Source organism: Leptodactylus fuscus, chromosome 11 (assembly GCF_031893055.1).
Source record: "Leptodactylus fuscus isolate aLepFus1 chromosome 11, aLepFus1.hap2, whole genome shotgun sequence".
In the NCBI taxonomy this organism is placed as follows: domain Eukaryota; kingdom Metazoa; phylum Chordata; class Amphibia; order Anura; family Leptodactylidae; genus Leptodactylus; species Leptodactylus fuscus.
This window is the reverse complement of record NC_134275.1, coordinates 23,023,625-23,048,056: the sequence shown is the minus strand read 5'-3', so window position 1 is coordinate 23,048,056 and position 24,432 is coordinate 23,023,625. Positions and strand designations below refer to the sequence as shown.

General features: G+C 43.2%; 1 protein-coding gene across 1 annotated transcript in view; it reads right to left on the bottom strand.

Moving 5' to 3' along the window:
* LOC142184480 (uncharacterized) overlaps window positions 1-24,432 on the bottom strand; it is a 50,050-nt gene that overhangs the window by 13,973 nt on the left and 11,645 nt on the right. The window contains exons 3-7 of the mRNA XM_075259367.1: window positions 21,687-23,315; window positions 21,506-21,605; window positions 5,561-5,712; window positions 3,433-3,545; window positions 1,037-1,117 (exon numbers count right to left, since the gene is read on the bottom strand). Coding sequence (XP_075115468.1) covers window positions 1,037-1,117; window positions 3,433-3,545; window positions 5,561-5,712; window positions 21,506-21,605; window positions 21,687-23,315 — 2,075 coding nt within the window. The remainder of the gene's footprint in view (window positions 1-1,036; window positions 1,118-3,432; window positions 3,546-5,560; window positions 5,713-21,505; window positions 21,606-21,686; window positions 23,316-24,432) is intronic.

Sequence of the window (24,432 nt, the reverse complement as noted above, 5' to 3'; positions counted from 1 at the left end):
GTTAAAACATTTTTTTTTTGAAAAGTCGTCATATTCCGACAGCCGTAACTTTTTTATACGTCCGTGTACGGGGATGCATAGAGCGTCTTTTTTTGCGGGACCGGGTGTACTTTTTAGTTCTACCATTTTCGGGAAATGTTATTGCTTTGATCACTTTTTATTCAAATTTTTATCAGAATCAAAAGAGTGAAAAAACGGCGGTTTGGCACTTTTGACCATTTTTCGCGCTACGGCGTTTACCGAACAGGAAAAATATTTGTATAGCTTTGTAGAGCAGGCGATTTCGGACGCGGGGATACCTAACATGTATGTGTTTCACAGTTTTTAACTACTTTTATATGTGTTCTAGGGAAAGGGGGGTGATTTGAATTTTTAACCCTTTTTATTTGTTTTTATATTTTTTTTACTTTTTTTTAAACTTTTTTTTTTGCATTTATTAGACTTCCTAGGGGTATTGACATGGGTGGGTGGTGTCGCGGATTGTCAGAGCGGTGGGGGTCGGCAAACATGGCTGCTCCGGAGCGTTAAAGAGAGCCTCCTGGAGTATCGTTAAGGGGAGGGGCAAAGTGGTAAAGTATATGTATATGAGATTGTGTGGGGTTAGGGGATAGGCTGCAGAGGGCAATATGAATTTTGTGGCTTGCTATGGTCCAAAGTGTGTGAGATTGCAGAGATGGTGGTGTGAGTTTGGGTTTTGTGGGGTCCTGGCACAAACGTATGTGCGCTGTTGTGACGAAAAGTAGCCTATTGCGCAATCGAGTGTAGTGACTATGTTTGTGGAAAATTTCAGCCAAATCGGTCGAGCGGGTTTTGCGTGATTGAGGAACAAACATCCAAACATCCAAACATCCAAACACACAAACCCACAAACATCCAAACTCACAAACTTTCACATTTATAATATTAATAGGATTTTACCATTTTTTGCTTCAAAATTTTTTTTTCCCTATTTTCCTCCTCTAAAACCTCGTCTTATAGTCCGAAAAATACGGTATGTAAGAGTTATGGAGGAGGTTATGGAGCTAACATACTGTACCTTACTTAGCAGATTTGGTAACATATGACCTGGATGAATATTCATTCCTTTTGGCAACGATCGAGCAGCAATAGGCCCCACCTGTAATAGTAAACACATTTTCGCTAAATATTCAATTTCATTCTTTATATAATTAATACAAGATTAGCTTTACAATCTTAAAGAACAATTCTTGTATCAATTCAGTTTTTAATATACCATTCATTATTACTGCAGCTTCCAGTCATGGGGATATAGTATAAAAATGGATTGTTCTACGTATAATGGTGCCTTAATCACAGATGACTGAAATAAAACCTAAATTAAGTCACCGTATTACATACATCTTTCCCTTGCTCTCCAGGGTCCCCATTTGTAGAATCTGCAAACATCATACATTCTTTGTGCATACATTCATTGCCCCTCATTGTAATGTATAGTCAGCTAGGTGGAAAAAAAAAATCTTTTGAGTTGAAATTCAGTGGGTGGAATATAATATTTGCATGTTGTTTGCACTTTTATATCTTTAATATAGTTTATATTGCACTTTAACCACTTCAGTACCAGGGCAATTTCTCAGGACAGACATTTTTGGGTTTTTTTTCGCATTATCGGTTTTGAGAGCTATAACATTGTTATCATTTCAGTTATTCAGCTAACTTTTGTGTCTTTTGTCGGTGACACACAGGACTTTATTTTTATATGTTTTTTACATTTTTTTAGATGGTAACGGCATGGTATAATAGCGGCCCCGGCAAAATGGCGCCTCCGTCACCTTTGACTGAGGTGCAGAGGGGATTAATGCTGGTGGATGTCGGGACGGGGTTAATTCCTACCAGGCCAGGAATATTACATCATAGCACAGACTTATATTCTAATAATTCATAATAGTGCCTACTCAGTCAGGGTTCACATCCCTAACTGCAATATGAATCCAGTACATTATTAACCTCTCATTCACATCTGCGTTTTGTAATCCGTTCGGGGAGTCAGCATGGGGACCCCCCCCCCCCCCGAACGGACTACCGAACGCATTTGCCAGCGGTGCACAGTGAAAGCACACGGACCCCATAGACTATAATGGGGTCCGTGTGCTTGCCCCGCGCTGCCCGCATGAATCATGCGGACAAGAAAGTAGATTGTGAAGTACTCTCCTGTCCATATGTTCGCTGCGGAGATCTGGCGGCAAGCACTCGGACCCCATTACAGTCTAACAGTCTATAGGGATTCATGTGCTTTCACTGCACACCACTTGCAAATGTGTTCGGTAGTCTGTTCGGGCGGGGGGGGGGGGGGGGGCAGGGGGTCCCCATGCAGATTCCTCTGAACAGAATACAAATGCAGATGTGAAGGAGGGGTTACACTTTGCTTCTCTCCCTTCTACTCTATGACTGGATGCATGACCCGTCAATCACAGTTTGTCAATAACGGAAGTCCTAATTAGGACTGTCCCGCCCCACTCCGCCTGAAGCTGACACATTATTTGTATCAGTGAAACGTACGTTGGGACTGATTTTAAGAGGCAGGCGCAAAAGCACAGGATTGCCAGAGTCATATAGGATAATACAGTGTCACTCCATGCTCCTATACTTACCTTCCAGCTCACAGAGTATCACAAGTTTACAACTTTACACACATAAGCCCTATTTCACACGGGGATTCCGCATGTCATATTCCGTCGCGGCTGCCACGACGGGATGCAGTTGCAGTGCTTGGCATCCCGTCGCGGCTTTCCGCTCTGGATTAGGCCCAAATGAATGGGCCTATTCCGGAGGGTGCTATTGCGAGGCAGACATCGCGGCTGAAAAAAGAGCACTAGCGGTCTACATAGACCTCCATTGTGAGGCGGCGGATTATGACGTGGATTCAGTACCAGAATCCGCCCCCTCTTGCCCCGTGTGAACGAGCCCTAATGGTGCTCGATGTATTGTCATTGTGGTTCTGAGATTCCCAGGGCACACTGACACAAACAAGCAGCTGAGAAAGATGGCTACTGCCATCCGCCTTCATTGTGCATTTCCTGCTCTCTCAGACTGAACAGACTATGGCCATAGTGATTTTTCAAGAGTTAAATGATTTGGTCATCAAGGCCTAGAAGAAGCTGGTCACTGAAAGGTTAAGATTTTGAAGGGTGTGATCATACACTGTAGTCATGGAATAGCCTTGACACAAACATGAGGTTGCCATTCTGTGGCCAATAACTGGGTTGCCATGCCAGTTTCCACAGTATTCCATTAAAATTCATTGTAAACTGTTGTTTATTGGGGTTCTTAGTTCACATCAGCATGGTTTAGCAGGTTACCATAGAGCTATTAACTAGAAACATCTAATAAACAGTTTGCAATGAATTAACAGAATACAATGGCAGTTGGCAGGGCTTCCATATTTAATACATTAATAGGCTTTGCAATACTCACCTTATCAATGATCTGAGTAGTAACTTCGCAGTCTGATATATAAATAACCACTCTCTTTGGAGAGCCTGGTATTGAGGAAGAAGTTGCCAGCTGAAATCCATCCAGCCAGTCTTCTAATGGATACAAAGAGAAAAAAATTACATATATCTTTTTAATACCCACATACTGTATGGGTTTGAGTGGCATGGTAGTCAAGGTGGCCAAGTGGAATATGGTAGATATAATTGTGAGCAAGCGGCATAGAAGCAGATAATATTGCTAATTTAGCTAGTTCTGTATATGACATGGGGGAGATTTAGCATGTTCTGATCTTCATTATTCTGAAATAATGATTTCCAACTTTCTAAGCTTATATATACAAGAAATTTGATGTCTGAGGTTAGCTTGTCATGCTCATGCACACCAGATGCAACTTAAAGGAAAAAAGTCGCAAGTGTTGCAATTTCACTCTAGTAGGTGAGTGTTAGGTTAAGTTCACATGGGTTTTTTTGGACCGGAACCTGAGGCACTGCACCGGCATCCAGTCACGCACTCCGCTCCGGATTAGGCCCAATGAATGGGCCTAGTCAAGAGGAGAGAGTGTCTTCAGGCCGAATCGCGAGGCGAAACGGCCTGAAGAATGAGAATCTCACTTCTTTTTCCAGAATAGAACCGGCTCCCGAAAAAAAGACCTGACCGGCTCCCATTGACGGCCTCAAAATACTGACCAAAAAACCCGGTGTGAACTTACCCTTATAGTAATGGATTAATGTCTCAGGACAGAAGTGCTAGACTAAAGCCAGTTGCACACGGCCATGTACTAACTGACTGCCGTGAATGAATGGCATGGACGGCGCACGGGGAATACATGGTTGTCATCTGTTTGCCACCCATGCACTGCCCATGCTTCTGCTGCCCCTTAAATTCAATGGATAGGAGCCACGGAAACAGGGCCATAAAATCAGACAGGAATAGGACTTGTTCCATATTTTGCAGCCTGGACTGTCGGCCCGCGCCCATGACTGTGTAATTCACTGTCATGTGTATGAGCCCATAGAAATGAATGAGTCGGTGAGCTATCTGGTAAAAACCTGAATAGCATTCATACAGTCATATGCAAGGGGCTTACGGCACATTCACATGACCAAATTTCAGCCATGAAAGTAGGTCCATGTGTTGGCCGGATTTACCAGCCTGCACCTAATGTCGAGTTAGGGACTAGTTATGCCAGGAGAGTTATCTATGATGATAGGAGTCCCTGCCTTCCGGTGAGATACTGTTGTGTAGTGATTATAGATTGCTGGGAAACAGGGACTCCCAGCAGCGTAAATAACTATACTGATAGGAGCTCCTCTCCCGACATAAGGTGCCGGTCAGTAAATCTGGGCACCACACAGAATGAGTTTTATAGCTGAAACTAGGTCATGTGGATGCGACCTTAAAGAGGACCTTTCACCTCCTGGGACACATGCGTGTAATACACCGCAAGAAGGCCGACAGTGCGCTGAAATCAGCATACTATCGGTTTTCCCGAAGTCAGTCAGGAACGCCATTCTTCACAGCAACATCTATTGGGCTGTACTGTGTGAGGGGGCTTTCCTTACCGCCCAATGATGACGCTGAACGGTGAGGAATGCCCCCCCAGTACGCGTCTATGGACAAGTACTATCAGGAGGGGAGGGGGCGTTCCTCAATGCTCCCACAGTACAGCGCTATAGACACTGCTGTGAGGAAGGGCGTTCCTGACTGACTGTGAGAAATGCCCTTCTGACAGTGAAAAGCTATGGTACCGACACTGATAGCTCTTCTCTGGGAGCACAGAACATGAAAGCCGATAGTGCGCTGAATTCAGCACTCTTTCGGCTTTCTAGTGGTGTATTACACCGCATGTGCCCCAGGAGGTGAAAGGTCTTCTTTAAGGATGCAAAAAATGTATCACTCTTTAGCAGTATTTGATAAATACAGCGCAATTTATACCAATGACTTCTATAAAAAGCACCACTCTTGTATATATGGGCTGGTTCTGGTACTGCCATTTTATTTAAGAGAATTCCTTCTCTGAATGTCACAGAACAAGCCTGCTTAAACAAAAAGAAGTTATATTTAACTAAACAATTCCAAAAGTTTTTGGATTGGGGAAATAACTTACCAATTTTAGGTAAAACAAAACCAACAGGATTTGGCCATAGGCCTTTAATAAAATCCCACATCACTTGGCAGAGTAAATGTTTTATAGGTTGCAGTTGTGACAAACTTGTAATGAAAATGGACATCTCACTGTCTATCTTTTCCATATCTAATCTGCAAAAACAAAAAAATTGTGTTAATATCGGTTGTTACTAGAGATGAGCGAACACCCAGATGTTCGAAGTTCGAAATCCGATTCGAACAGCCGCTCACTGTTCGACTGTTCGAACGGGTTTCGAACCCCATTATAGTCTATGGGGAACATCCGTCTCAGGAGGGTCACCAAGTCCACTATGACACCCCAGGAAATGATACCAACACCCTGGAATGACACTGAGACAGCAGGGGAAGCATGTCTGGGGGCATAAAAGTCACTTTATTACATGGAAATCCCTGTCAGCTTGCGATTTTCGCAAGCTAACTTTTTCCCATAGGAATGCATTGGCCAGCGTTGATTGGCCAGTCGCCAGGATTCGGCCAATCAGCGCTGGCTCTGCTGGAGGAGGTGGACTCTAAGATCGCTGTACACCAGTCTCCATTCGGGTCCGACCTTAGACTCCGCCTCCGGAAGAGCCAGCGCTGATTGGCCGAAGGCTGGCCAATGCATTCCTATGGGTATGCAGAGACTCAGCAGTGTTGAGCCAGTTCTGCTCAATTACACTGTGTGCCGGTCAGCTCTGCTGTGCGTTCGCCAGCGTTGATTGGCCAGTATACAGAATCAGCAGAACCCTTGTGCACACTCGGCACTGCTACATCAGAGCCGAGGGTGCACTTGAACCCTTGTGCACACTCGGCTCTGCTACATCAGAGCCGAGGGTGCACTTGAACCCTTGTGCACACTCGGCTCTGCTACATCAGAGCTGATGGTGCACTTGAACCTTTGTACACACTCGGCTCTGCTACATCAGAGCCGAGTGTGCGCTTGAACCCTTGTGCACACTCAGCTCTGCTTCATCACGGTAATAGAATGGATTGGCCAGCGCTGATTGGCCAATGCATTCTATTAGCGTGATGAAGCAGTGCTGAATGCAGTGCTGAATGCGTGTGCGTGTGCTGAATGCGTGTGCTTAGCTCAACTACTCCGTGATGAAGCAGTGCTGAATGCAGTGCTGAATGCGTGTGCGTGTGCTGAATGCGTGTGCTTAGCTCAACTACTCCACCGGCAGAGACTCAGCAGTGTTGAGTCAGTTCTGCTCAACTACACCGTGTGCCGGTCAACTCTGCTGTGCGAGCTCGGCACACACTCAGCTCTGCATCACCGCTGGCGTTGGCCAGCGTTGATTGGCCAGTATACAGAATCAGTATACAGAATCAGCAGAACCCTTGTGCACACTCAGCTCTGCTACATCAGAGCCGACGGTGCGCTTGAACCCTTGTGCACACTTGGCTCTGCTATATCAGAGCCGAGGGTGCACTTGAACCCTTGTGCACACTCAGCTCTGCTTCATCACGCTAATAGAATGGATTGGCCAGCGCTGATTGCCAGAGTACATTATTCAGCCAATCAGCGCTGGCTCTGCTGGAGGAGGCGGAGTCTAAGGTCGGACCAGAATGGAGACTGGTGTGGAGCGATCTTAGACTCCGCCTCCTCCAGCAGAGCCAGCGCTGATTGGCTGAATTATGAACTCTGGCCAATCAGCGCTGGCCAATGCATTCCTATGGGAAAAAGTTTATCTCACAAAAACACAATTACACACCTGATAGAGCCCCAAAAAGATATTTTTAATAACATTCCTACCTAAATAAAGCTAATCCCTAGCTATCCCTGCCTGTACAGCTATCCCTGTCTCATAGTCACATAGTTCACATTCTCATATGACCCGGATTTGAAATCCACTATTCGTCTAAAATGGAGGTCACCTGATTTCGGCAGCCAATGACTTTTTCCGATTTTTTTCAATGCCCCCGTTGTCGTAGTTCCTGTCCCACCTCCCCTGCGCAGTTATTGGTGCAAAAAAGGCACCAGGGAAGGTGGGAGGGGAATCGAATTTTTTTGGAGTTTGCCACGTGGTGTCCGTATGGATTCGAACATCTCGAACAGCCTGATATCCGATCGAACATGTGTTCGATAGAACACTGTTTGCTCATCTCTAGTTGTTACATAAATAGTATGTAATTATATTTCCAGTTACTATAATTTTATTATAGATGCAAGTACTTATGTTAGGAATAGCTTTCACAATATGTAAAATAAAAGTCCTTTTGCGTGACCATTTCTATTTGGCACGAAAAATTAAATGCCCATATTTTACAGCCTACACTTATAAAACACTAGCCTAGTGTAACAAACAAGTTACCCAAGTAACAAACATCCAAACACACAAACTTTCACATTTATAATATTAGTAGGATTTTTTATCTTGCAAAGTCTGTGAGAATAACAAGTCTATTAAGACATAAAAATTCTAAATATTCCAAATATTTGAACAAGTTACAGAAGAAGAAGTCTCTCAACTTCTCCCTCCTATGATCTGCAGTAGTGATCCCTTCCCCTCACACCTTCTCCACCTCTCTTCTTAACTCTCTCTCTCTTCTGGAAACTCCCTCCTCTTTCTAACATGCTGTCATAACCCGCAACTGAAGAAATCCTCCCTTGATCTGTCCTGTGCTGCTATTGACCCGTCTCTAACCTCCCCTTCATCTCTAAAATCTTGGAACACTTGGTCTATTCTTGTTTAGTCTGCTATCTCTCTGCTAACTCTCTTCTTGTTGGGGTTCCTCAGGGCTCGGTCCTAGGCCCCCTGCTCTTTTCTATCTACACAGCGCCCATTGGACAAATCATCACCAGATTTGGCTTCCTGTACCATCTTTATGCCGATAACACCCAATTATACACATCTTCCCGTGACATCACCCCTGCACTAATACAGAACACCAGTGACTGTCTTTCTGCTGTCTCAAATATCATGTCTTCGCTCAATCTGAAACTAAATCTCTCTAAGACTGAACTACTACTGTCTCCACCATCTAACAGATCTAACCCTGATATATCCATTGCAGTCTAACCCTGATATATCCATTGCAGTCTCCGGCCTTACCATAACGCCTAAGCAGTATGCCCGTTGCCTCGGGGTTGTGTTTGACTCAGACCTTTCCTTCATCCCCCATATCCAACTACTCGCACGCTCATGTCATGTCTACCTCAAAAACATCTCCTCTGCACAATAGAACACTGCTGCAGAATATGTTGGCGCTATATAAATAAAGTGTATTATTATTATTATTATACAGTTACAAATGTACATCTAAAGACCCTGAAAGCTTGACTGTCTCTGCCTGGTGACCACATTAGGAAGTCCATTAGGGGCAGGGCCTGATTTACCAGATTATCCTACGTACAATTGTGATGCAGGCAGAGGTTGAACATGTCAGTTACAGCTGAAGGGGATACAGTTGGCACCAATATGAGAGTATATAGGAACATTTGCAACTGTATATAGACAAATCTGGCCAAACCTTGTGTATATATAAAAATAGATTAATTATCTCTGAATTGCTTCATTGGTTTGTGGCCATGCTGGTATGTTTCTGCTTATATTAAAGGTCCCAAGATGAGATAAGATAATCCTTTAAGAGTCCCACAATGGGGAAATTTGGTGTGTTATAGCACCATGGAAAATAAAGTAACATATTACAAGAAAGAACACATACAAGCTCATAGCAGATAGAAACGATACTAGGAGTCATAGCATTTAGTTCTCTGTGTGAAGAGATCTTTGCTTAGCCTGATGTTGATGGTACAGCCTGACCACAGTTGGGAGGAAGGATCTTCAATATCGTTCCTTCTCACACTTGGGGTGAAGCAGTCAGTCACTGACAGTACTGCCCAGTGCTATCATGGTCTTATACATGGGATGGGAGTTGTTCTCCAGCATGGAGCTCACCACAGACAGTATTTTTCCGTCATCCACCACCTGTACTGGGTCCAGGGGGCTCCTCAGGACAGAGCTGGCCCATCTAACCAGCCTGTCAAGTCTATTTCTATCCCTGACTGGTATGCTACTCCCCCAGCAGGCCACTCCAAAGAAGAAGGCTGATGCTGCCACATAGTTAAAAAAGGACCTAAGAAGTGGCCCCTGGACTCACAGGCCCTCAGCCTCCTGAGCAGGTAGAACCTGCTGTGGCCCTTTCTGTCCAGCGCATCCAGGTGATCAGCCCAGTCTAGTTTATTATTGAGGGGCACACCCAGATACTTATAGGTCTTCTTGACTATCTCAATACCTGTGCCTTGGATGTCCACCGGATTCAGAAAACATCTCCGCTTACTAATGTCCACCACCATCTCCTTGGTCTTCCCAGCATTAATCCTGATTTTGCTGACACCATTCCACAAAGTCCCAGATTAAGTCTCTGTATTCCCTGTCATCTGTCATGACCTACTATTGCGGAGTCATCAAAGTACTTTCAAGGCAGCATGGTGGCTCAGTGGTTAGCATTGCAGCACTGGAGTCCTAGGTTCAAATCCTGCTAAGGGCAACATCTGCAAGAAGTTTTTTATGTTCTCCCTGTGTTTGCGTGGTTTTCCTACGATACTCTGGTTTCCTCCCACACACCAAAGACATACTGATAGGGAATGTAGCTTGAGAGCCCTATATGGGACAGTGCCTGACAATATCTGTAAAGCGCTGCGGAATATGATGGCGCTATAGAAGTAAGTATAATATATAAGATGAGTTGATGAGTCAGCAGTGTACAATGTGAAGAGGAAAGGGGCAAGAACTGTACCTTGTGGTGCCCCCGTACTACAGATCACAGTGTCAGACACACAGCCCCCGCCTCTCACATACTGAGGGCGGGTTGTCAGGTAGTCTAGGATCTAGTTGGAGAGGTGATGGTCCACTCCAACAAGTTTCAGCTTGTCTCTCGGTAGCCCTGGCTGGATGGTGTTAAAAGCACTGGAGAAATCAAAGAACATTATTCTCACAGTGTTCCTCAAGGGTGAGAAACAGCTCTGTGAAGAAGGTGGATGATGGCATCATCCACCCCATTGCCCGGCTGACTAGAGGGGGTCTATAGCAGAGATCACTAGAGGTCGGAGATGTGTCTGGACCAGCCACTGTAGCATCTTCATCAAGTGGGATTATTATTGGTCAGGAAGGTATTGGTGACTTTACAGGCTTTCTTTCATTTAAAGAATCAACTTGTCCATTTTTTAATTCATACCACTTTTGACAGATCTTTTCCAATGTATCACTTCACAGCTCAGAATTGAACTTTGTAGGTGGGTAGTTATGGGTCAGTCTGAGGTATCACAATATGGGCAATGGTTTTAATGTTTAATGCACTGAGGCTGTGGAAAGCCGTGGGTCGTAGGTTAGTTTGATACCTCTATAAGCTAACTGGAACAATTACATTTGCAAGCTTTCAAATCACAGAAGTATTGTTATATGAGGCCAGGGACGGATTAGAATAAGGGTGAAATGGGTTGCTACCAGGGGCCTAGGCTTCAAACGTGCCCAATAGCAAGTAATAGTCCATTTGCCACGTTATGAAATCTCATAATTAATAGAGATGAGCGAACAGTGTTCTATCGAACACATGTTCGATCGGATATCAGGGTGTTCGCCATGTTCGAATCGAATCGAACACCGCGTAGTAAAGTGCGCCAAAATTCGATTCCCCTCCCACCTTCCCTGGCGCCTTTTTTGCACCAATAACAGCGCAGGGGAGGTGGGACAGGAACTACGACACCGGGGGCATTGAAAAAAATTGGAAAAAGTCATTGGCTGCCGAAATCAGGTGACCTCCATTTTAGACGAATAGTGGATTTCAAATCCGGGTCATATGAGAATGTGAACTTTGTGACTATGAGACAGGGATAGCTGTACAGGCAGGGATAGCTAGGGATAACCTTTATTTAGGGGGGAATGTTATTAAAAATAACTTTTTGGGGCTCTATCGGGTGTGTAATTATGATTTTTGTGAGATAAACTTTTTCCCATAGGGATGCATTGGCCAGCGCTGATTGGCCGAATTCCGTACTCTGGCCAATCAGCGCTGGCCAATGCATTCTATTAGCCCGATGAATTAGAGCTGAATGTGTGTGCTAAGCACACACATTCAGCACTGCTTCATCACGCCAATACAATGCATTAGCCAGTGCTGATTGGCCAGAGTACGGAATTCGGCCAATCAGCGCTGGCTCTGCCGGAGGAGGCGGAGTCTAAGGTCGGACCTGAATGGAGACTGGTGTGGAGCGATCTTAGACTCCGCCTCCTCCAGCAGAGCCAGCGCTGATTGGTCGAGTTCCGTACTCTGGCCAATCAGCGCTGGCCAATGCATTCTATTAGCCCGATGAAGTAGAGCTGAATGTGTGTGCTTAGCACACACATTCAGCTCTACTTCATCGGGCTAATAGAATGCATTGGCCAATCAGCGCTGGCCAATGCATTCTATTAGCGTGAACTGAGTTTGCACAGGGGTTCTAGTGCACCCTCGGCTCTGCTACATCAGATTGCTACATCTGATGTAGCAGTGCCGAGTGTGCATCAGATGTGTAGTTGAGCAAAACTGACTCAGCACTGCTAAGTCTCTGCATTCGCATAGGAATGCATTGGCCAGCCTTCGGCCAATCAGCGCTGGCTCTGCCGGAGGAGGCGGAGTCTAAGGTCGGACCTGAATGGAGACTGGTGTGGAGCGATCTTAGACTCCGCCTCCTCCAGCAGAGCCAGCGCTGATTGGTCGAGTTCCGTACTCTGGCCAATCAGCACTGGCCAATGCATTTCTATGGGGAAAAGTTAGCTTGTGAAAATCGCAAACTGACAGGGATTTCCATGAAATAAAGTGACTTTTATGCCCCCAGACATGCTTCCCCTGCTGTCCCAGTGTCATTCCAGGGTGTTGGTATCATTTCCTGGGGTGTCATAGTGGACTTGGTGACCCTCCAGACACGAATTTGGGATTCCCCCTTAACGAGTTTATGTTCCCCATAGACTATAATGGGGTTCGAAACCCATTCGAACACTCGAACAGTGAGCGGCTGTTCGAATCGAATTTCGAACCTCGAACATTTTAGTGTTCGCTCATCTCTAATAATTAACTATCTGAATCAACCAATACAGTTGACTCTTCTGAACAGCCTGGAGTCCATGGTACTAAACATAGATGATCCATCTCGTACATAGCTAGGTTCAACCTATATATTCCAGATTTATGTTAGGCAAACTAAAATGGCCACTGCAATAAAAAGTATAGGCCAAGGGGAGGGGAAAAAAGTAAAAAGCATTAATACTCATCTTCCATCACCTCTTTTGGGCCTCCTAACTGCGTCCAGCACACTCCTGGTGACGTCATGATGGTTGGCGTGCTCATGTCATCGCTGAGGCCCAATCAGTGGTGACCTTCTGACACATGATATCACCGAGGAGGCCGAGAGAGCGAGCTAGACACCGTGAGGAAGCCCACATCAGGTGAGGGAAGGTAAGTAGGCATGGTTTTTATTTGAAGAGTCCTGAAGAGACCCCAGAGTATAATAATTTTACTATCACTTTGACTTAAAGGAGTTGTCCCATCACAAGGATCCTATCTATACTGCTTGTTAATGTGGATTTAAGACTTTTCTTAAATACACTGTGTCAGCAAAACTGCTTTGTTTGGCCACTATCTTACTTTATTCAATTCATTGTTGACACAGCCCTTGACTTATCTGCTCAAAAGTCAAGTGATGTATCTGCTGCTCTCAGGGGGGGAGGGAGGAGGGGCTAAGTGCACGGGAGCGAGCCTGTGTTTCTATCTATTCCTGTGTCTGCACCAGATGTGACCTAGCTTCCTGCTCTCAGATAGGGGAGAGGAGCTGCTTTCATTTCTGAACTCGTCTTCTGTTCTCCCAGTTATCAGGCTAGCTAATTCAATTGTGTTCATTATGGCAGAGACAGGCAGTCTCTGTATGTAACACAGACCTAAAACTGATTTTATTACAAGTTTAGTCTTGTTCCTGTAGCATGTAAATTGGTTTCTCTCCCCTACCCTGTGTAGTTTAATATCTATTTACTGTGTCTATTGTTTCATCTGCATTAATAATCGATTTCTAATAATGATAATAATCTTCTATGGAAAATACAATGTCTATACTCATGTACTTCATGGTTGCGTCTAGAATGGAGTTGCTCCTGCCTGTACTTTATAGTCCAATATTGTGCATATAGTGTTGTTTGAGGACCTTTGATGACACCACAGTCCCTTCAGCCGCCCCATAGGATCACGCTATGCGATGGATGGAGCTACACGCTAATTTGGGGGCAGAGCTAAACAGCATGGTGCATATGAAACCCCACCCACCAAATGACGCAAGAAACCAGGAAGAAAGAAGATTTTACAGCAGCGAAGACTGGTGAGTATGCGACATGGGAATACCTCTTTAACTTCAGCTGTGTTTCCTTAGAGAGCTAGATATTGGATATATGGGTTCCTAGGAGTCTTGAAGGTGTTCTACACTATGTTATAAACCAAGCTAATGTGTGGTTCGTACTGAACTTGTCCAACACAAAATAAATCTTGGAACTGAACTACCCAAACCCAAAATGAAACAAATCTAGAGAAGTTCGTCTATCTCTACATTAATCTGCTCTGTATGGAGTAGGTAGATAATTTCGGTTCTTTCTCTGCACCCTTGGTAAAGCTCCAGGGTCCAGCTGTAATAGTGATCTCTGTACCCCCTCATTAGGCCCCTGCCTTCTAAATCAATGGGCTTAAAAATTATTTGTAACATGTCACAAAAACAATAAATATGAGGTAATGGCTTGTTACAAGATGTTGTCAGATGGGGGCAGCATACTACCATTTATTTTTTGGTTCTATTCCTACTAAAATGATCAGAATTGATTAATTTGCTGTTTTTCAGACGGGCATTTTTTATAGTCAGATTTTCTCATGCAGTACATAGGCACCCAAAATAAAACATTTTAAACCGCATTGTCTTATATGAGGAAAATAATACTCTGTTATTCACAATATAAATCTACTGCTTCCAGGTCCTCTCCATTTCTTCACGTCCAATATAGAGCATCATAGCTCAACATCCAAATCATGGAACAGATTACAGATCAGAGAATAGAATAGATTAGTCATATCTAGGGGGTGCACCCAAAGACTTATGGGCCCTGGCCCAAAAGCTCAGCTTGGGCCTCCTGTGCCACATCCTCTTATGACTGTCAACCACATCCTGTTTGAAAATTTTAGCAGAATTTATTTCCTTTTCATTACTTTTTATCTGATCCCAGACCACCAAGAAGATTTGTTCATGACGTGTCTGTGGACACAAGCTTCCCATCATGCCCATCATATAGTTATTAGAGATGAGCGAGTAGTACTCGATCGAGTAGGTATTCGATTGAATACTACGGTATTCGAAATACTCGTACTTGATCGAGTACCACTCGCTATTCGAATGTAAAAGTTCAATGCAGAACCAGCATTGATTGGCCGAATGCTATACAGTCGGCCAATCAACGCTGGTTCTTCTCCTACCTTTAGAAGTCTTCTCCGTGCAGCTTCCCCGCTGCGTGTTCCGGCTCTGAATTCACTCTGCCAGGCATCGGCAGAGTGAATTCAGAGCCGGAAGATGCCGCGGGGACGCTGCACGGAGAAGACTTCTCGGAGGATCCAGCCCGTGGACTTGGTAAGTATAATTTGATTGAATGTTGCCTACCCCTGAAACGAGCATTTTCCCCCCATAGACTATAATAGGGTTCGATATTCGATTCAAGTAGTTGAATATTGAGGGGCTACTCGAAACGAATATCGAACCTCGAACATTTTACTGTTCACTCATCTCTAATAGTTATCATGCTCCCTTTTGTGCCACAGAATCCCACTTTGACTGTATGCTCTTTATGGCATTAAAATGCTCATTTTCTTATTTCTGAGGGTAATGTGAGACCAATGGCATAACTACTGGGATAGCAGGGGTAGCGGCTGCCACAGGGCTCGGGACATTAGGGGCCTGGCGATAGCCGCTACTGCTGCGTTTTTTAAATTTTCTTAATCGGCCATTACCGGCTGTAGTTACTCCAGCTGGTAACAGGCTCTATTTACTTACCGGTCCTGGAATATTAAGCTGGGTAGAGAGGCTACTATGGAACATTTTACTGTGTGCAGGGACCACTATGTGACATCATACTGTGTGCAGGGGCCACTATGTGACATTACACTGTGTACAGGGGCCACTATGTGACAATATACTGTGTGTTGGGGCTGCTATGGGATATTATACTGTCTGGAGGCCACTTTGGGACATTATAGTACATGTAAATGGGGCGTTATACCATGTTGTTGCCCCAAAAAGGGGGAACCCTAGTCAAAAGTTTGCTATGGGGCCCAGTCTTTACTAGTTACATCCCTGGAATGGGGCAATAAATTAACCAACTGGAAGAAACCTCCTACTCTACACAATCCTTCTTCATAAAGAGTCGGGTCAGGGGATAATCGTACACATTAGGGAGAGTGTGTGTCTACATAGGCAGTAAGGAGACTTATAAGTCATTCCTGCTCCGCTAGGGATTAAGGGTAAAAAATATGCAAATCTATTCTCCAGAATGTAATTAGGAGAACAATGCCTCTGTATGCTGCCCTCTAGAAGGCAGCCTCCTTAACATCATGCTCTGCTAGGGATTCTGGAGAATATCCTGGAGAATAGATTTGCATATTTTTTACCCAGAATCCCTAGCGGAGCAGGAATGACTAGTAAGTCTCTATACTGCCTATGTAGGCACACACTCTCCCTAATGTGTACAATTATCCCCTGACCCTGAAATATAGTCTCTCACTCTGCCAAATCAGTATCCCTGCGCTATGCTGAGGAGGTCTAAAAGACTGAAACAGCGCTGTCCATAGCTGGGAATCTGTTACTTTTGAAATAGAATACTAATTTGATAATTAAATCCGCATCATGATAGTAGACTTATTAACTGAGTCATGCATGATGTTAAGGAGGCTGCCCTCTAGAGGGCGGCGTACAGAGTGCACTGTTCTCCTAATTACATCCTGGAGAAGAGATTTGCATATTTTTTACCCATAAAGAGTCTGCATGCGAGGCCGATTCTTATATAAACAAGCAGTCAGACTGAAGATATGGAGCAAGAGAACAGCCTATTAAATGGAGAAGGAAACTGATCTCTTTAATAATGCAAGCAAAATCAAGTTTTGCAGAAGATACTAAACTTTTAACACAAAAGAGAACTGTATACTGTTACTGTAATGGTCAGGATCAGGCGAAGCTGGAAAATGAAGTTTCCTACTGATAAGAATATAGTTATGCATATGGGAAAGGGAAAGTACTGTATAACCCAAGATTACTCACTGAGAAAACATTGTGTAAAACTGACATGGAAAAGAACTTAGTTGATAGTAAATTTAATTGTAGCAGCCAGTGCCAGATATCTACTGCCAAGGCAAACAAGATCATGAGGTGCACCAAGCGGAGCATGGATGTGTATGATACATAGTTCTGCTGCTATAAGAATCACATGCCGGATTGCATATGGAATACATACTGTGTATAATTTTGGCTTCTTGGGCAAGAAAGACATAATAGACTATAAGCAAGTTTAGAGGCGGGCAATCAAAATAGTACATGGAAGGCATGGACCACAATACCCAGAAAGATCATTAAAACCAGGGTTAATCTGGAAAAAAAGACAACTGAGGGTTATACTAATGATTATGTTCTAATGGAGCTTCCTGTATGTTTATAAGAAAGAATATTAATATACAGATAAAGAATGAAGTTTTTTATAGTAGTGAAGTAATACTATGGAACGATGAAGAAGAATTCAGAAGAAGTTGTCATCGGGAATTCTCAACAGATCAAGAAAGACTTCCTTGAATGTGGCAATGTTATAGGATACTAGCTTTTACCCGCAACTTCGTCTGCGGTGATTGGAGAATTGGGCGGACACAGACGTGTGAAACTGTAAAAGTGCTTTAAAAAGTTTGGTGGGCTAGCAAATGTGATGTGTTATATTGTGTATGTCGTGATACAGACAATGTGATGTGGTGTATTGTGTATGTCGTGATACAGACAATGTGATGTGTTGTATTGTGTATGTCGTGATACAGACAATGTGATGTGTTGTATTGTGTATGTCGTGATACAGACAATGTGATGTGTTGTATTGTGTATGTCGTGATACAGACAATGTGATGTGTTGTATTGTGTATGTCGTGATACAGACAATGTGATGTGTTGTGTATGTCGTGACACAGACAATGTGATGTGTTGTATTGTGTCAGACAATGTGATGTGTTGTATTGTGTATGTCGTGATACAGACAATGTGATGTGTTGTATTGTGTCAGACAATGTGATGTGTTGTATTGTGTATGTCGTGATACAGACAATGTGATGTGTTATATAGTGAAAAGCTATATGTAAAATGTGAGTGAGTAGAGTGAGGGCTACTCCTGAGGTGACAGTAAGGAGTGTGCAGGCAGGTTGAGGCAGGAAATGCCAGGCAGTGTGTGTGAGTCTATAGCTGGGGCTAGGAGTCCTGCTTTTGTGAGTCTCCTGCTAGGAAGCCATGTTGTTTAGTGGCACCAAAAGTAGCCTGTGACTCAATCCTAAGGGAAAACTATGTTTGTGGAAAATTGCATGCAAATCCGTCCAGGCGTTTTAGCGTGATTGAGGAACAAACATCCAAACTCACAAACATGCAAACACACAAACTTTCACATTTATAATATTAGTAGGATAATTATTATTAGATTTTTGTTGTTGTGATGTTTATTCGGGAATTGGAAGCAGAAAGGTTTTTTTTCTTTAAAGTAAGCAACATTGGCTTACCTTACCTTTCTCTGTATCAACACTACAAGATAACTCACTTAAGTGAATGGACAAGTTTTTTTGCAGCCTTACAGTCTATGTTACTATAAAATAAAAGGCATTAGCACTCACCCAAGAGTTTTTAGCCCCTTGCCAACATCCGCCATAATAGTATAGACTCTATATACTATAGAGGATGTTGTTTGTACTGATATTCCCATGAGTATGTAGTACTGCTATATTTACTGTACAAATACATACATGAAAATGAGGTTCTTAGAATACATTTTGATTAAATTAGGTGACCCATCTGCCAGCAACAAAGCAATCTCTTTAGATAAGAGCCTACAGTACAAAGACTCACCTCACTCTACTACTATACATAACTTAATCTTAATGTACTTACAGTGGCGTAACTACCGCAGAGGCAGCTGAGGCAGCTGCCACAGGGCTCGGGCCATTAGGGGGCCCGGTGACAGCCGCTACCACTGCAGGTTTTTTTTTTTTTTTTTTAATAGGCCGTTACGGGCCCTATGTACTTGCCGATCCTGGCTGGGCCAGGATCGGTAAGTGACACCGCGGGCCCCACATATACTATCATTGTACTTGGGGGTCTTTGCAGACCCCCGAGTATAATGGTCGGCGGACCGGGAGAGGTAAGGGAACGTAACAAAAACTGTTACTTACCTCTCCACGATCCTGGCCAAGCCTCCTTCCTAACTGTCTGACGTCTCTGACGTCACATGAACCCGGCCTGCTTCCCGGGTCATGTGATGTCCGATGTCATAGAAGAAGGACGGCAGCGAGAAGACAGCGTAGGAGCAGGGGGACAGGTAAGAAACAGTAATTTTTTATGTTTTTATTTCCTCGGGTCTCCGATTCTTATACTCTGGGGTCTGAAAAGACCCCAGAATATAATAATTGTTTATGGGTGTCCACTATGGGCTATAATACTATGTGCAGGGGACACTATGGGGGATAATACTGTGTGCAGGGGCCACTATGGGGGATAATACTGTGTGCAGGGGACACTATGGGACATAATACTGTGTGCAGGGGCCACTATGGGGCATAATACTGTGTGCAGGGGCCACTATGGGGCATAATACTGTGCGCAGGGGCCACTATGGGGTATGATACTGTGTGCAGGGGCCACTATGGGGCATAATACTGTGTGCAGGGGCCACTAAGGGACATAATAGTGTGTGCAGGGGCCACTAAGGGACATAATACTGTGTGCAGGGGCCACTAAGGGACAAAATACTGTGTGCAGGGCCACTAAGGGACATAATACTGTGTGCAGGGGCCACTAAGGGACATAATACTGTGAGCTGGGCTTACTAAGGGACATAATGGAGTGCGGAGAAGGGGGTCGGTCGAGGTCTTCGATGTCGGTTGGGGGGGGGGGGGCATGTCAAAAGTTCACCACAGGGCCCCGTCATTCCTAGTTACCCCACTGTGTACTTATATATAATAGGCATAGCAGTGATTCTCTTGATGCTAGCAGAGTGCTGTTGCAACTTTTTTGTTTCTCTTGCAGCTATTGTACTGTGCATCTTCAATTTTGTTTGACAGTGCTGAGTAACTTTGTTTCTTGCCCTGATTTTGTTTAACCAGTGTTTCTAATGGATGATGTTACTTATTATCAGGACATGGCCAATGCTGTGCCCATCCCTAAGAAAGGTCATAAGGAAGTAAGCAGTAACTTTAATCTTTCCTGAAAAGGAGGATAATTCATCAATGAGAACAGCATGTTTTTAGTGAGGAAAACCATGTGAAACTAATCTCTATGATATCTTTGACTGTGTCACAATAGTGTTGGGTGAAGGTGGTGTCGTTGATATCACGTATCTGATTTTCAGCAAAGGCACAGTTCGATATAAAGAGGTCATAGATAAGTTACTGAACTCCTAAGTATTTAAAGGTAATCCCTGGACTGTTCAGTGGTTTGGCAATTGACTAAAGGAAAGATATCTTGCGGTTTTTGGTCCTATCCTTTCTTACATGTAGGTAACACAAGAGAAGATTTTCTTGTTTTGCTGATGATACAAAAGTATATAATTGTTTTGTTATTTCTCAGGGTGTATGTAACATGGAAAATGATTAAGCATTATTAAGTATGTGGATAAAACAATGTTGGACAGTCTAGCTAGAGGTATAAAAAAGCAGGAAAGAGACGAATTTCAATCCCACCTGGACACCTGACACCACCACCAATCAGCTATTGTCAGCAGCTGATAAACAGAGAATGGAGGAGGAAGCAGAAAGCGCTATACTCTGTGTACTGGCTGAACAAGGTTACTGCAGATCAGCTCCCATTCAGTTGAAAAGGAGCAATGACTTGGTTCAATGTAAGTGAGTGCTTGTCTGTGAGTAGATTGTAAGCCTTTGTGGACAGTGTCCTTTATTCCATTGTTCTATTTGGTCACTATGTTGATATTGTACTTGTTTGGTGTATTTTGTATGTAAACCCTTGAATATACAGCACAGTGGAATTAATGGTTTTCTAAAAATTAATTAATAATAATTAACATTGCCCGCATTAACATTGCAAAACACCTCTTGAAAATGCCACAAATTTAGAATCTATGGCTCTACTACAGTGGTTCTCAAACTGTGGTTCGCGACACCCTGGGGTTTGTGTGAAGGCTGCTGCCATACATCAATACTATGTGCTGTAATCCCAAAATGGCTGGTGATAAATGCATAGCACTGCACAGCCTTCAGTGCTAGACCTGAGGAGGTGAGTAAAAGTAACAGTTATACTCATCTCTCCTGGGCATCTGGCCATATTCCAGCACCTTCTTCAGGCCTCTTCCAGACTCTGACTTATGTCCTGCATCCTGAGGGTTACTGCTGAGGCCCAATCACACACCTCAGCGTTGACCCTCCTCAGTCAGAGGCTGCAACAAGAGGTTAGGGTGACTGCAGGGTTTCAAGGGGATGCCCATCAGAGGCGAGGCATGATAAGAGCATGTGATGTGATATTTATATTATTTCAACGTCGTAGATCCAGCTACTTTACCCATAAGAACTTGGATATCCAGTCTAATATGGAATATTTTGCATTTTTAACATTTTTCTGCATTTTGTTGGCTATTGCACAAGTAGAATTTTATACTGAAAAAGCAGATCTGAACATTATACTTACTTAGAGAGTTTTTGCATGGAGTCTGGGAATTGACAGGCTGCTGCAATAACATAACCCTCATCTGCGGGAATAACACAAATGCCACCTGTGTTCATGATTTCTGCAACAAAGAAAATGCATTGACTGGCTGCCATGTTTACTTGCACATTTTTATCCTAACCAATATTTTACAATATCTTACCTACTATTTTGTTAATTGATGACATTTTCTTTGCAGGAAGTCTGCACATCATGCACCATTGCCTCCATAGAGTAATCTTTAGGAATGGTTCACCCCAAGGTAGATGTGGTGTTTCCACAGTTCCATTAAGTATGCAAGTCAGAAAGCAATAGAAGCTTACAGCACCAAAGAGTACCCCAAACGCGAGAGTATACTTCCAATTTAGAACAGCAAATGTTTGGAGTAGAATCACTAGGAGAAGAACCTCAAAACTTAAGGAGTTTAGTAACCAAACTTTGTTTAGCATGATCATACAAATAGTGATAAAGCCATTTAATACTAGAAAGCAAATTATCCCCAGGGCTACATAAAACTCCTTCACTGACATACATAAAGTCAGATATCTCACAACTCCAAACATGATCCACCAGATACCATAGAAGATCAAGGCGCTGCTCTCCAGGGTTTTACCAGCAGAGGCAGACAATAAGCCAGCTATGAGAATCATGATTCCAACCACAATGACCAGAACAAAAGTAGCGTGCGTCTCCATGATAATAGAAAAGACCGCAAGAGTGTTAAACGCATGGCCAATGGCATCCACTTCTTTAAATCTGAAGGCATCGGGATACAAACAGAAGAGGAATTTCCTTTGCTTGATCTTAAAAAATCGCAGGCAGGAATTTGTTATTTCTATGAGACCGTGTCTCGGGGAGGTTTTGAATTCTGCCTTTGATAAATAAAGCCTTAGAAACATGTAGATTGATGAAGCTATAAAGATGATTAAATTAATGATTTGGGTCGCTTTACTGTCAATTCCACTTGGAAGGGTTAGAGACGCACAGTAAACGGCATAGAGTAGTGTATATAAGCCAAAGTATAGGTTTTTCAGAGACATCATGCAAGCCAGGACGCCAAAAAGTACTGCAAACACAACCATGAACGGGAGAGGAAGCAAGGGATCATTTGATATGTATGGCTGATTTAACAGTGAATACCCTTCTGCAAACCTTAGGATAGACAAGAAGCTGAAGAACGCTGCGTTTAAGATGTCCGAGGCACAAAATGATGCTACAGAGACTAAAAGTTGGTACATTGCTGATGTAAACATCCAATGCGCTTGACCAAGGAAATAAATACTAGTCGTTCCAATAAGCTTTCCGCAGAGTATACTTGATGCCACCATATTAGCCATAAGTCCTGTCACAATAAGATGGTTTCTTGATAAATAGTATTTGGAATGGACACGACCCACAACCTGGTAAACGGCTTTTTTTCTCACGATATCCCAAAATCTGAGTGCCACAAGATACAGACTGACGGTTGTTACAATCATAAAGTTACAGCCAATACCTGATGGACCAAGTGACGGGATATTACACATAGCAAGGACATGGATGTTAGCTAGGCCGAGCGCAAAGGCCATAATGGGTATAGGCCCTTGATTGTGAAGTGTCCCAACAGAGCCTATTATAAGAAAGGCACAAGAAATGGCAAGCAAACCGGGAAATACGGCTTCACAAAACTCTGGAACGGGAACAATATTATAGTCTACTAACAGCTGTAAAATGCCAGAATTGCTCCAGAGTGCTGAGACTGTCATACATAATGTCAGAACCACAGGATGAGGACTGAATTGTTTCAGGATTCCTAAAAGAAAAGATACAACAAAAAGAATCATTCTGGTGAAACCAGTTCACAAGCTGCATGTAGTATTTTACTGTAATGTTTTCCCCTTCTACACCTTCATTTACAGTACATCCATCTATGCCTGCAATAGCAGTATAAATAGATAGATAGATAGATAGATATACAGTATAGATATCTTGTATATACCATATATATTTAAAGCTATTTAATAACAATATATTTGATGCTGCACCTCCCTACATTTCCTCCCTCATCTCTGTCTACCGCCCAACCCGTGTTCTCCGCTCACTCAATGACCTAACACTTACATCCTCTATTATCAGAACCTCCCACATTCATATACAAGACTTCTCCCGAGCTGCACCACTTCTCTGGAATGCTCTACCCCGGACGATCAGATTAACTCCCAATTTCTACAGCTTCAAACGCAAATTAAAGATGCATCTTTTCAGACAGGCCTATCACAATTCCTAATGTAAACCCTTCTGTACCGTAATTAAAATCCCTAAAATTTAACCCTCCTCTGTTCCAGCTCCCACATTACCCCACATGATATGATGCCATATCAGGCTAACTTTATATGTCCAGGCACCTGATGGGTAATACAGTTTTATGTTTGTGTAATGACAGTCACCTCTATTACAACATTGTCTGACCTCTGTATAAGTAATGCCGCCCCTGCTACCTCTTGTGTCACCCCCTCTACCTCATAGATTGTAAGCTCTTGCGAGCAGGGCCCTCAGTCCCATTGTGTGAAATGACTTTCTTTGTAATGTATCTTTTTGTCTGTACTTGATCCCTACAAATTGTACAGCGCTGCGGAATATGTTGGCGCTATATAAATAAAATTGATTATATTATTATTATATTATATTTAGTACATTAACAAGTATATCATTTATTATATGTCTATGGCGGAATAAATTTATAAGTTTATATTATACCCATCGTAGTGGTTTGATCTAGGTTTAGTAAGAATTATATAGCTGGAATAAACTTTTGTGCCTTTTTGTTTGTAAATTGAGAGTTTTCACTTTTTTCACTATTTTTGTAATATACTTTATGCACATATTTTACTAGAAGGCTCTAAAGTTCTCCCTAGTAACACTGTAACTAA